This window comes from Oncorhynchus gorbuscha, linkage group LG10 (genome assembly GCF_021184085.1).
Source record: "Oncorhynchus gorbuscha isolate QuinsamMale2020 ecotype Even-year linkage group LG10, OgorEven_v1.0, whole genome shotgun sequence".
NCBI classification, from domain to species: Eukaryota; Metazoa; Chordata; class Actinopteri; order Salmoniformes; family Salmonidae; genus Oncorhynchus; species Oncorhynchus gorbuscha.
This window is the reverse complement of record NC_060182.1, coordinates 50,814,480-50,828,879: the sequence shown is the minus strand read 5'-3', so window position 1 is coordinate 50,828,879 and position 14,400 is coordinate 50,814,480. Positions and strand designations below refer to the sequence as shown.

Here is a 14,400-nt window from a genome sequence, read left to right as displayed (position 1 = left end):
AACCCACCGTCGCTGGACCAGACAGGACTGGCAAAAAGTGCTCTTCACTGACGAGTCGCGGTTTTGTCTCACCAGGGGTGATGGTCGGACTCGTGTTTATCGTCAAAGGAATGAGCGTTACACAGAGGCCTGTACTCTGGAGTGGGATCGATTTGGAGGTGGAGGGTCTGTCATAGTCTGGGGCGGTGTGTCACAGCATCCTCGGACTGAGCTTGTTGTGATTGCAGGCAATCTCAATGCTGTGCGTTACAGGGAAGACATCCTACTTCCTCATGTGGTACCCTTCCTGCAGGTTCATCCTGACATGACCCTCCAGCATGACAATGCCACCAGCCATACTGCTCGGTCTGTGTGTGATTTCCTGCAAGACAGGAATGTCAGTGTTCTGCAATGACCAGCGAAGAGCCCGGATCTCAATCCCATTGAGCACATCTGGGACCTGTTGGATCAGAGGGTGAGGGCTAGGGCAAATCCCCCAGAAATGTCCGGGAACTTGCAGGTGCCTTGGTGGATGAGTGGGGTAACATCTCACAGAAAGAACTAGTAAATCTGGTGCAGTCCATGAGGAGGACATGCACTGCAGTACTTAATGCAGCTGGTGGCTACACCAGATACTGACTGTTACTTTTGGTTTTGACCCCCCTTTGTTCAGGGACACATTATTCAATTTCTGTTAGTCACATGTCTGTGGAACCTGTTCAGTTTATGTCTCAGTTATTAGTCATTAAATCACACATACTAAATTAAAGCGACACTCATTGTGAATCCAGCCAACATGTCAGATTTAAAAAAAGGCTTATCCACGAAAGCATAAGAAGCTATTATCTGATGATAGCACAACAGTGAACAAAGAGTGTAGCATATTTCAACCCTGCAGGCGCTACACAAAGCAAATAAATAAAATATAAAACATGCCTTACCTTTGACGATCTTCTTTTGTTGGCACTCCAATATGTCCCATAAACATCACAATTGGTATTTTTGTTCGATTAATTCCATCCATATATATCCAAAATGTATTTGGCATGTTTGATCCCGAAAAAAACTGCTTCCAAAATGCACAACGTCACTACAAAATATCTCAAAAGTTGTCTGTAAACTTTGCCAAAACATTTCAAACTACTTTTGTAATACAACTTTAGGTATTTTTAAACGTTAATATTCGATCAAATTGAAGACGGGTCTATCTGTGTTCAATACAGGAAGACATCAAACCAATGCTACTTTTCAAGTCTTGCACAACTCTCAACAGTGTTACCCGGTTCCTAGATGGCCATACTTCTTCATTGCATAACCTCAACCAAATTCCAAAGACTGGTGACATCCAGTGGAAGCGGTAGGAACTGAAAACAAGTGCCGAAAAATAACTGAACAGACAAAGACCTAAAAAAATATATATATCTGAATGGTTAGTCCTCAGGGTTTTGCCTGCTACATAAGTTCTGTTATACTCACAGACATGATTCAAACAGTTTTGGAAACTTCAGAGTGTTTTCTATCCAAATATGCTAATAATATGCATATCTTATATTCCTGGCTTGAGTAGCAGGAAGTTGAAATTGGGCACGCTATTTATCCAAAAGTGAAAATGCTGCCCCCTATACCTTAAGAAGTTAAATGTCACACATTTGAATCAGATTAAATGCAAATAAGATGTTTTCAGTATCATACTGTATAGTGATCTTGTATTAAATCAAATACACAGTCTGTACTTTTAGCTTGAAATAACTGTATTCCAGCATGTTGACCATCTAGTATAAAATGTCATGCACACTTAACACCAAAGACAAATAATAATTAAATTTATTTTAATTTTATAATCCACATGTTTTAGACAGCCTATGTTCTCTAATTTCTCTTTGGAAATACACAAGAATCATTTATATACATTTGTTACAAAAATACATTGAACATGTACCTTTTATTGTATTTGAACAACTTTTTTAATGTTTATTTATATATATATATTTTTACCCTGTTCTCTCACCAACTTCATGGTATCCAATAGTCTTGTCTGCAACTCCCAGACAGACTCAGGACAGGCGAAGGTTGAGAGCCGTGCATCCGCCGAAACACAACCCAACCAAGTCGCACTGCTTCTTGACACAATGCCCACTTAATCCAGAGGCCAGCCACACCAATGTGTCAGAGGAAACACTGTGCACCTGGCGACTGTGTCAGCATGCACTGCGCCCGGCCCGCCACAGGAGTCACTTGTGCGCGATGGGACAAGGACATCCCTGCCGGCCAAACCCTCCCCTAACGACACTGGGCCAATTGTGCAACAGCCCCATGGGTCTCCTGGTTGCGGCCGGCTGCAACAGAGCCTGGACTTTTGAACAACTTGAACAACTTTAACAGCGATCCAAAATACTCTTCAAAGCAAGTCTTGTGAGAAGGGTATCTGCCCAGTGTTGTCATCAGTCAACCTATCTCCTTTCAAGTAGTCCACATTTTCACTGCTGTATTCAAATCAGGAGCAATCTGGCTGGTGGGGGGGACCTCTACCACTGAGGTCCAGTTCCATGGCATAGACAGTTCCACTGCTGAATATTAACTGAAGTACACAGTAGGAAATTGATTGAATGTTGAATGTCCTCAGTCACCATATTTGGCCATGCTTATTTACGTCTAAATGATTTTGTTGATTACAATGCTGCCATCTAGGGGTAGCTATACAGTACAACGTATACATGTCCAATTATTTGTGATACTTTCTGAACGTGAAAGAATAAGACACAGGTAGAGAAATACTTTTTTTCCCAAGTTTATTAACTTTGTTTCAAAAGATTCCTTCATACAAATTAATCTCTCATCTTACTTACAGAATCTTAAATATGTGGTACAGTATATCATACACATGGTAATGAACCTAGTACATTTATCATACATATGGAAATTGACATATAGTAGCTACATTTATAATGATTCCATCTTAACTATTAATACTCTGGATAGGACTCGTATCATAAAAGCAGTGCCGAAGCTCATTACAACATTAGAGACCATCTCTGGTGCTACATAGTGTAGTAGCCTAACAAAATGCAACTAGTGTGGTTTCGGGATATTCCCTAACAATGAACTGCAGTTTTTTATTGGACCATATCATAAAATCAACATTACAATATTTTATGAAAGTAACATAACCAACAATGGACCGTTGCAGCTTTTGCAATGATATGTCATTGAATTATTTCCCGTTTTGACAAGACATTTATAAACAAGCCAAACACACATGACCTAATAACAACAGTATAAGAAATCACATCATGTTCCTGTCCAGTAATAAAACATGATAACATATAAGGGTCGTTGGTAAAATGTCTGAAGTGAACAGGTAGTTATTTCTCCGGTGTGTGACTCTCATCCTCTTCAGGGTTCTGAGTGGCTTTCTCTGGTCCACTCTGTGATTGGTCCGTGGAGATATGCTCTCGGCTCAGTGACGGCAGGAGGAGATATTCCAGCTCCTCAGCACTGACAGCCACTTTCTCAGGTACCAGCCAACGCTTTAGATGCTCCAGGGCACTGTGAAGAACAGATCGGAGTTATGACACATCCTTTCATTACAAAAAGAGGCAAAGTAAGAGGTGACTTCAACCTCCCAATGCCTGACTGACTAATTTCTTTCCACCTCTTCTTTCCCCTCCTTGCCTCTTGACCTCACCCAGTCACCTCCCACTCACAAGTCAGGTAATAGGCTTGAACTCTACTTTACTAGAGGCTGTTCGCCTACAAATCTCACTGCAACCCCCCTCCAGGTCTCAGATAAAAATAAACAAAGTAGTTCTCACGCTCTCCTGCAATCCTACCCACTCAACCTATACCCAGATGATCATGGACTTCCGCAATCTTCACTCTATTCTACCATCTCTCCCTTCTGCTAAATCCTTCTCCTGCCCGTCTCCTGACTCTGCCGCTTCGAACCTGCTCTCCTCCCTTACCGCCTCATTTGACTCAAACTGTCGCCTCCCCTCCTGCTCCGTGTCTGAGTGACTGCGTGCTCACAGAACAGGGCTGCGGGCAGCTGAGCGGCAATGGAGGAAAAATTAACTTCTGGAGACCTATCATCCTTCCACTCCCTCCGCCTTACCTACTCTTCGGTATCCTCTGCTAAAGCCACTTTCTATCATTATATTCCAAGCCTCTACCTCCAAAGAGAGTAATAGGATACAGCATGTGTCAAAATGATTGATTGATGACAGGTGTCAAAAATATGATTGATTGCTGAACTTATGACCTTCTGACATGTAGTGAATATGTGCATTGTCCCGCCCCCCTGTTCGTGTGGTCATGTGTTAGAGGGTGTGTGTTATTTTGTGGCCCATGCCCCCCTCCACCCCCCAGTTTTATTTCCCTTATGGTTGTTATCTATGAAGCATGAATGTCTGGGTTTATAGATATCTCTGGGGGCCTCAGTATTATAAATGTCCAGAACAAGCCATTTTTTTAAGACCTGAATATTAAACATCTAAAATATGTCTACAAGTGTAATTCTCGGAGTGCTCTGTAGCTCATGTCACGAACCCAACGCCAAAAGCTTGGAGGATATTTTGTTAGAGGCTCCCGAATGTTTTAACGGCTTTATGTGTACAAGCGAGGGCCATATTTCGTACATATTCAACCCGGAGGAATCTACGGTTAAGATATTCACAGACAGCGTGTCCCAACCCTTTTATCGTGCAGAACCCGAGACTTATTCTCCAGCGCTAAGGATGCGAGAATGTTTTAAAATAATGTTATCTTTGTGTCAAATGCAACGTGCCCTGAGTGCTTCAAGGCTGCCAGGATATGCGTTGGAAGAACAAGTCTGTGGACGCCAGGATCTAATGGCTCTGAGAGTAACTGCCAGGGGGTATACCCCAGACTACCCCTACGTCATGATGACGCGTGCATGTTTAAATATGTGCCCCCGCCCCGTCCCCCCTGTTCGTGTGGTCATGTGTTAGAGGTTGTTTGAACTTTTGTGACCCATGCACCCCTCCACCCCCCTGTTTTATCTCCCTTACGGTTGTTATCTATGAAGCAGGAATGTCTGGGTGTATAGCGCTGGGGCCTCAGCATTATAAATGTCCAGAACATGCCATATTTAAGACCTGTGTGTGTGTGTGTGTGTGTGTGTGTGTGTGTGTGTGTGTGTGTGTGTGTGTGTGTGTGTGTGTGTGTGTGTGTGTGTGTGTATCTGTTAGAAACAAGGTCCCTTGGAATTGTGTCCATTTCAGGCTTTAAACAACAATTAAACAGCCATCTAAATAATGTTTCTCAGCCTAGTTTCCTAATTAGATCTCTTTATATGTACAGGCACAGAGCTTCCAGATGGCTCCAGCCTAAGGATTTTCAGGTCATGTACACACAGGGAGATTAGAACCCCAAAGAAAAGATCCTAAAGGTACTTTCAGATTCAGGTTTATCATGACAGCCGCTTTATGAAAGGCCTTTACTTATGGCTAAACAGCTTCTACACAGTTTATTAATTAATGCTGTGGGATGAAATTAGGTGTTTCTAGGAGGATTTAAACAAATATACAGTGAAACAAACATGCACACTTTACACACATTTTTATTGACTTTTAAAAAGACCACAGTAACATGACAGAGTAGTATTCGGTAAAAAGCAATACGTGTTAAACATGAGGCACATGCAATCAGGACAGCCTCTTTATGAAAGGTGTGTGTGTGTGTGTGTGTGTGTGTGTGTGTGTGTGTGTGTGTGTGTGTGTGTGTGTGTGTGTGTGTGTGTGTGTGTGTGTGTGTGTGTGTGTGTGTGTTTTAGAAACAAGGAATGTGTGTGTGTGTGTGTGTGTGTGTGTGTGTGTGTGTGTGTGTGTGTGTGTGTGTGTGTGTGTGTGTGTGTGTGTGTGTGTGTGTGTGTGTGTGTGTGTGTGTGTTTTAGAAACAAGGAATGTGTGTGTGTGTGTGTGTGTGTGTGTGTGTGTGTGTGTGTGTGTGTGTGTGTGTGTGTGTGTGTGTGTGTGTGTGTGTGTGTGTCTTTACTAGATGCTGTTTTTCCACTAACCTCATTGCAACTCCCCTCCAAGTCTCCGACCACTACCTTGTATCCTTTTCCCTCTCGCTCTCATCCAACACTTCCCACACTGCCCCTACTCGGATGGTATCGCGCCGTCCCAACCTTCGCTCTCTCTCCCCCGCTACTCTCTCCTCTTCCATCCTATCATCTCTTCCCTCTGCTCAAACCTTCTCCAACCTATCTCCTGATTCTGCCTCCTCAACCCTCCTCTCCTCCCTTTCTGCATCCTTTGACTCTCTATGTCCCCTATCTTCCAGGCCGGCTCGGTCCTCCCCTCCCGCTCCGTGGCTTGACGACTCATTGCGAGCTCACAGAACAGGGCTCCGGGCAGCCGAGCGGAAATGGAGGAAAACTCGCCTCCCTGCGGACCTGGCATCCTTTCACTCCCTCCTCTCTACATTTTCCTCCTCTGTCTCTGCTGCTAAAGCCACTTTCTACCACTCTAAATTCCAAGCATCTGCCTCTAACCCTAGGAAGCTCTTTGCCACCTTCTCCTCCCTCCTGAATCCCTCCCCCCCCCTCCTCCCTCTCTGCAGATGACTTCGTCAACCATTTTGAAAAGAAGGTCGACGACATCCGATCCTCGTTTGCTAAGTCAAACGACACCGCTGGTTCTGCTCACAGTGCCCTACCCTGTGCTCTGACCTCTTTCTCCCCTCTCTCTCCAGATGAAATCTCGCGTCTTGTGACGGCCGGCCGCCCAACAACCTGCCCGCTTGACCCTATCCCCTCCTCTCTTCTCCAGACCATTTCCGGAGACCTTCTCCCTTACCTCACCTCGCTCATCAACTTATCCCTGACCGCTGGCTACGTCCCTTCCGTCTTCAAGAGAGCGAGAGTTGCACCCCTTCTGAAAAAACCTACACTCGATCCCTCCGATGTCAACAACTACAGACCAGTATCCCTTCTTTCTTTTCTCTCCAAAACTCTTGAACGTGCCGTCCTTGGTCAGCTCTCCCGCTATCTCTCTCAGAATGACCTTCTTGATCCAAATCAGTCAGGTTTCAAGACTATTCATTCAACTGAGACTGCTCTTCTCTGTATCACGGAGGCGCTCCGCACCGCTAAAGCTAACTCTCTCTCCTCTGCTCTCATCCTTCTAGACCTATCGGCTGCCTTCGATACTGTGAACCATCAGATCCTCCTCTCCACCCTCTCCGAGTTGGGCATCTCCGGCGTGGCCCACGCTTGGATTGCGTCCTACCTGACAGGTCGCTCCTACCAGGTGGCGTGGCGAGAATCTGTCTCCTCACCATGCGCTCTCACCACAGGGCTCTGTTCTAGGCCCTCTCCTATTCTCGCTATACACCAAGTCACTTGGCTCTGTCATAACCTCACATGGTCTCTCCTATCATTGTTATGCAGACGACACACAATTAATCTTTTCCTTTCCCCCTTCTGATGACCAGGTGGCGAATCGCATCTCTGCATGTCTGGCAGACATATCAGTGTGGATGACGGATCACCACCTCAAGCTGAACTTCGGCAAGACGGAGCTGCTCTTCCTCCCGGGGAAGGACTGCCCGTTCCATGATCTCGCCATCACGGTTGACAACTCCATTGTGTCCTCCTCCCAGAGCGCTAAGAACCTTGGCGTGATCCTGGACAACACCCTGTCGTTCTCAACTAACATCAAGGCGGTGGCCCGTTCCTGTAGGTTCATGCTCTACAACATCCGCAGAGTACGACCCTGCCTCACACAGGAAGCGGCACAGGTCCTAATCCAGGCACTTGTCATCTCCCGTCTGGATTACTGCAACTCGCTGTTGGCTGGGCTCCCTGCCTGTGCCATTAAACCCCTACAACTCATCCAGAACGCCGCAGCCCGTCTGGTGTTCAACCTTCCCAAGTTCTCTCACGTCACCCCGCTCCTCCACTCTCTCCACTGGCTTCCAGTTGAAGCTCGCATCCGCTACAAGACCATGGTGCTTGCCTACGGAGCTGTGAGGGGAACGGCACCTCAGTACCTCCAGGCTCTGATCAGGCCCTACACCCAAATAAGGGCACTGCGTTCATCCACCTCTGGCCTGCTCGCCTCCCTACCACTGAGGAAGTACAGTTCCTGCTCAGCCCAGTCAAAACTGTTCGCTGCTCTGGCTCCCCAATGGTGGAACAAACTCCCTCACGACGCCAGGACAGCGGAATCAATCACCACCTTCCGGAGACACCTGAAACCCCACCTCTTTAAGGAATACCTAGGATAGGATAAAGTAATCCTTCTCACCCCCCTTAAAATATGTAGATGCACTATTGTAAAGTGGCTGTTCCACTGGATGTCATAAGGTGAATGCACCAATTTGTAAGTCGCTCTGGATAAGAGCGTCTGCTAAATGACTTAAATGTAAATGTTAAATGTGTGTGTGTGTGTGTGTGTGTGTGTGTGTGTGTGTGTGTGTGTGTGTGTGTGTGTGTGTGTGTTTTAGAAACAAGGAATGTGTGTGTGTGTGTGTGTGTGTGTGTGTGTGTGTGTGTGTGTGTGTGTGTGTGTGTGTGTGTGTGTGTGTGTGTGTGTGTGTGTGTGTGTGTGTGTGTGGGTGTGTGTGTGGGTGTGTGTGTGTGTGTGTGGGTGTGTGTTAGAAACAAGGTCCCTTGGAATTGTGTCCATTTCAGGCTTTAAACAACAATTAAACAGCCATCTAAATAATGTTTCTCAGCCTAGTTTCCTATTTAGATCTCTTTATATGTACAGGCACAGAGCTTCCAGATGGCTCCAGTCTAAGGATTTTCAGGTCATGTACACACAGGGAGATTAGAACCCCAAAGAAAAGATCCTAAAGGTACTTTCAGATTCAGGTTTATCATGACAGCCGCTTTATGAAAGGCCATTACTTATGGCTAAACAGCTTCTACACAGTTTATTAATTAATGCTGTGGGATGAAATTAGGTGTTTCTAGGAGGTCTTAAACAGGTCTACAGTGAAACAAACATGTACACTTTCCACACATATTTATTGACTTTTAAAAAGACCACAGTAACATGACAGAATTTGTGCAAAGGCAACGAAATCTGCTAGGGGATATTAGATGTACAACAGTAGTATTCTGTAACAAGCAATACGTGTTAAACATGAGGCACATGAAATCAGGACAGCCTCTTTATGAAAGGCCTTTAACTATGGATAAACAGTTTTTCTACACATCTTATTCATTAATGATGTGGGCATACCCAGGATTTACAGGCAGGACGTTTGATCTACACAGGGAGGGAAAACTTACGGAGTTATGATGGAGAGGGCAAGCGTCTTTGAGTTGGTGAATTCGAAACGGATAAGGGTCTTGTAGCTCCCTTCAGTAACCACGAGCACAACCGTTCCTTGATTTTAACTGGACGGCTTTATTCTGTAGTTTCAGTGAGAATTATCCCCTTCCGTGAGAACTATAAAGTAAATGAAAAATACAGTTAAGCACACCTTATCTTACGAGTGACTTATTAGCTTGGTATAACTCTGAAGTGCTTACATACATAACAGTTTAACCGGTGTTATAACGGGTTCAGATTAAACACATGAATAAAGGAAAAAATACCTCATTGGCTGCTTATTACAGAAGGGAGGAAATCAAACTTCACACTTATTATTCCTTGCATGAATTCACACTTCATCCTAACATACACGCTTCAACCTTTATGAACTACACCGGATGACATGAAAACTTAGTTAACGCAGCGCAGGGTTGCCTTCCATCCAAAAGTGTGTTGCTACAATAAGGATCCCCGTTACAACAGTATTAGCTACATAGTTCCGCTTGTATTATAATTTCCCCCGCACAGCGGACACATAAACAATTCAAACAAAAGACAACGACATAACCTGTAAGTCTAACTGTCAGTTACAGGTCGGGGCTAACAGGACCCTTTATCTGTAAGAAATAGTAAACATTTTGGAATGTGTTAAAATGTAGGTACTAAATCTTTTGAATTAAATCACTGGTTTTAAAAATGTATCTCACGCTTTATAGATAGGGGCAGAGCTAATTTCATATATCGGTTTAGGGGGGTTATTAACTTTATGTAAAACAATATTCACTCAAACAACACCGCTTAGAGCAGCTTGGAGATTATTAGACATGTAAGTGGGGAGCAAAAGAGCGGATTTAACCAACTCTGTACAAAATAACTCTGACGCGTACGTCTAATGATTATTGTAGATGTTTACATCTGAGGGAGTTGACAGTAGGTCAAGGAGATGTATAAAGGCAAATTGACATAACGGACCTCAAAAGACCAACAGCCTACTTAATAATATAGAATGCAGAGATGTGTAATGAACATGTAACCATTATAAAACAAAAAAATGTCTCGAAACAACCCCCTAGTTAGGGACAGAACGTGGAGCATATACTTTAATACAGTTACCACAGCTTTAGCGCAAACCCACAGCCCCGAATATTTAGCTGCCAGGACAGATTAAAAAAGAGATGTGAATAAGTGAATCCCTCCTAATAGATATTTCTGAAGGATACTGGACATAGGGGGTTGGGAAGCGACTGTTAGACGTAGATTCTCAGAAGCAATTTATAGTCTTCCCTACAATGGTATGTTATAAAGTTTGTAATAATGTACAAAGACCTGCATCCAAGTTTTTTTAAACATTTTTACATAAAACAGAACTCTTAGCTGTAGAGAAACGTTTGAAACCAAGGTGTGCACTATCATGCATAAGGCATGTCGAGATATCAACCGAACAGCGGGGGTTAAACATAGATATCTCTAATCTGCGGCCCCCACACACCCCGTTTGCAGACAGAATGTCACGACAGCCCCCTCTTGTTGTTTGAATTCACAGCCTGTGTTCTCTAAACCAGACATACATGGGGGGGGGGGTGTAGCATAGCATACATCTCTCAAACTCATTTCGAACTTTTAGATCGTTAGGGACAGAACTATTTTTTAACGTTGTCAGCATTGCTTTAGCGCAAACATAAAGGCCCGAATATTGAGCTGCCAGGACAGATTAAATTAATAATAATAATATTCTGAATAAGTGAATCCCAGCCTAATAGATATTTCTGAAGGCTACTGGACATAGGTGATTGGGAAGCGACTGTACCCGAGTTATTTGTGTTTTAAACAGGGGGGACAACGTTTTATTTTTATTTTTTATTATTATTTTTTAGGTATGATGGACAACGGACACAACGGGTGACTTGGATGCATTAGGGACTCTGAACGACATCGGAGGAACCGATGAAACAGACAGTATTAGGTATTTTTGGTATGAAAGGTCTACGAACGATGGAACATCTACAACTATTGAAGATGTAAAAAGGGGTTTTCAGAAATACATTTGGTTTGCAGATATGTATTATTATAAAAATAATATAACATTATTATCATAATCTAAAACACTTTAAAGGAGCTCTAATTCAAACATGCAAGGATATATATATATATATATATATATATATATATATATATATATATATATATATATATATATATATATGATACCCACTTTAAAACTGTTGCTGCAAAATCACTTCTCAATGTGTGTACATGTCAAGCGTTCAACAACAATAAACCAAACAGCTCAATAATGTTTCTCAGACTTACAAACTGTTGAGTTTTTCTAGTTAGTAAAGAAACAACCACTAAGCCAAAACACAAAGTTGTAATATAATATGTATACAAGTCATTCTATACGGAAAACAGGTACATTTTGATTGATCAAGAATTCCCAATAGGTTTGTGTCACGCCCGGACCATAGTTTGCTATGTATGTTTATAGGTTTTGTTTGGTATGTGGGGGATGATCTGAGGGGGCATTCTAGGCTGTATGTCTAGTTTGTCTTTTTATGTGTGTTCAATTCTGTGGACTGAGAATCCAAAATACTTTGCACACCTATCAATTAACCATGAAAACGGGAGTTACCCATGATATACACTATTGTGTTCTATGTTGGTAGGTCTAATAAACCGATATATTGTATACATTGATAATATTATTTTGTTAGAAATTCAAGCCGTTGATACAGTTGTGTCCTCTATCGCCCGCCCTGCTGCTCGTGCTCTATCTGAACTACATTATGTAAATGATTCTAATGATTGAAGTGTATCAAGCTATTAAGCTGACTTAAAAATTTTTTTATGATTTAGTTAATTCAGAAGCTGAATATAAAAAGTATGGCTTCTTACATAGAAATGGGTCAGGCCTCTTGCTCAATAGCACAAAGCCGATCATTCAATCTATGTTCTTACTGGTTCTAGACTATGTTTAAATAATCTTTTTTTTAAACTATTGATGCATTTGACCATAGAGGTAAATCAGCTCTTTGCTCCCCCCTTACATGGGTAATAATCTCCAAGCTGCTCTAAATGTTGATGTTTTTGGTGTCTCTGTGTTCATCTCTAGACTGGTGAATGAGGCCTGTTACAACTTTCTTACAAAATCTTTAAAGGTAGTTTGTGAAACCATTCAGTCATGGATGTATGTAAAACATATTTAACACGTATTGCAGGTTACCGAAGCCTCCTGTTGTACTATGAATCCCCACTCATCCCTGTTATATATTGATGTGTTGGCTCTCTATGTATGTACATGTTTATAATACACATAGTGGGAATATTGTTTGCCATGAATTTAATAACACCTAAACCTAAATATGAAATTACCTTTAGGATCTCTTACCGCCCTATTACTTTGTGGTTCTAATCTCCCTATTTTGCCCCAGTGACCAAATTACTAACATTCCTGATCCTTCCCATATATTTTAACCCTAAACCTCCCACAATAACTATTGTCTATTGTTAGTCTCAGTGACCTTACTGGCAATATCCCCGTTTAAAACAGCTCAAAATACATTGTTGGCTAGAGTTTTCATGTCTTTCATTATGCAGACATTTGTTTTTTTAGACTATATTTCTCATTAGGAATACGGTTGTCACCCCCCTTGGAGGCTTGGTGCATGTACAAAGAAAAAGTACCAAATTCACCCATGGGTGGCTGTTAACTAAAATAATGGCAATGTTTGTAGTCGTGTTAAGGTTTTCATTGTTTTCTTGTCAGAGTTATGGTTTTGCATATGACTGTGCATTATATGCTGTCATAATAGGGTTGAGGATCCGATCAAGCTGTCACGATCTTCATGGGTAATAAGAAGCGGACCAAAGCGCTGCGTGGTGTGAATGCATCGTTTTAATGGATGATGCAAACACAAAGTAAAGTGAACAAGCCATTAAATGAACAACTACCGTGACGCTATATATCAAATGTGCTGACCCCCTATTGAACACACATAAAAAGACAAACTAGACATACAGCCTAGAATGCCCCCTCAGATCATCCCCCACATACCAAACAAAACCTATAAACATACATAGCAAACTATGGTCCGGGCGTGACACAAACCTATTGGGAATTCTTGATCAATCAAAATGTACCTGTTTTCCGTATAGAATGACTTGTATACATATTATATTACAACTTTGTGTTTTGGCTTAGTGGTTGTTTCTTTACTAACTAGAAAAACTCAACAGTTTGTAAGTCTGAGAAACATTATTGAGCTGTTTGGTTTATTGTTGTTGAACGCTTGACATGTACACACATTGAGAAGTGATTTTGCAGCAACAGTTTTAAAGTGGGTATCATATATATATATATATATATATATATCCTTGCATGTTTGAATTAGAGCTCCTTTAAAGTGTTTTAGATTATGATAATAATGTTATATTATTTTTATAATAATACATATCTGCAAACCAAATGTATTTCTGAAAACCCCTTTTTACATCTTCAATAGTTGTAGATGTTCCATCGTTCGTAGACCTTTCATACCAAAAATACCTAATACTGTCTGTTTCATCGGTTCCTCCGATGTCGTTCAGAGTCCCTAATGCATCCAAGTCACCCGTTGTGTCCGTTGTCCATCATACCTAAAAAATAATAATAAAAAATAAAAATAAAACGTTGTCCCCCCCTGTTTAAAACACAAATAACTCGGGTACAGTCGCTTCCCAATCACCTATGTCCAGTAGCCTTCAGAAATATCTATTAGGCTGGGATTCACTTATTCAGAATATTATTATTATTAATTTAATCTGTCCTGGCAGCTCAATATTCGGGCCTTTATGTTTGCGCTAAAGCAATGCTGACAACGTTAAAAAATAGTTCTGTCCCTAACGATCTAAAAGTTCGAAATGAGTTTGAGAGATGTATGCTATGCTACACCCCCCCCCACCCCATGTATGTCTGGTTTAGAGAACACAGGCTGTGAATTCAAACAACAAGAGGGGGCTGTCGTGACATTCTGTCTGCAAACGGGGTGTGTGGGGGCCGCAGATTAGAGATATCTATGTTTAACCCCCGCTGTTCGGTTGATATCTCGACATGCCTTATGCATGATAGTGCACACCTTGGTTTCAAACGTTTCTCTAC

The 14,400-nt window shown here is 42.2% G+C and overlaps 1 protein-coding gene and 1 long non-coding RNA gene across 2 annotated transcripts in view; both read right to left on the bottom strand.

The window, feature by feature from the left end:
• Positions 1-2,751: 2,751 nt before the first annotated feature.
• The window catches only part of LOC124046220 (coiled-coil domain-containing protein 32-like), a 21,707-nt gene continuing 10,058 nt past the window's right edge, over positions 2,752-14,400 (bottom strand). The window contains exon 4 of the mRNA XM_046366357.1: positions 2,752-3,525. Within this exon, the coding sequence (XP_046222313.1) occupies positions 3,342-3,525 (184 nt within the window). The 3' untranslated portion in view covers positions 2,752-3,341. The remainder of the gene's footprint in view (positions 3,526-14,400) is intronic.
• Positions 8,956-9,767, bottom strand: LOC124046222. Its single transcript, XR_006840981.1, has 2 exons — positions 9,551-9,767; positions 8,956-9,401 (listed from the first exon to the last, which is right to left on the bottom strand). It is a non-coding gene; the product is annotated as an uncharacterized LOC124046222 (long non-coding RNA).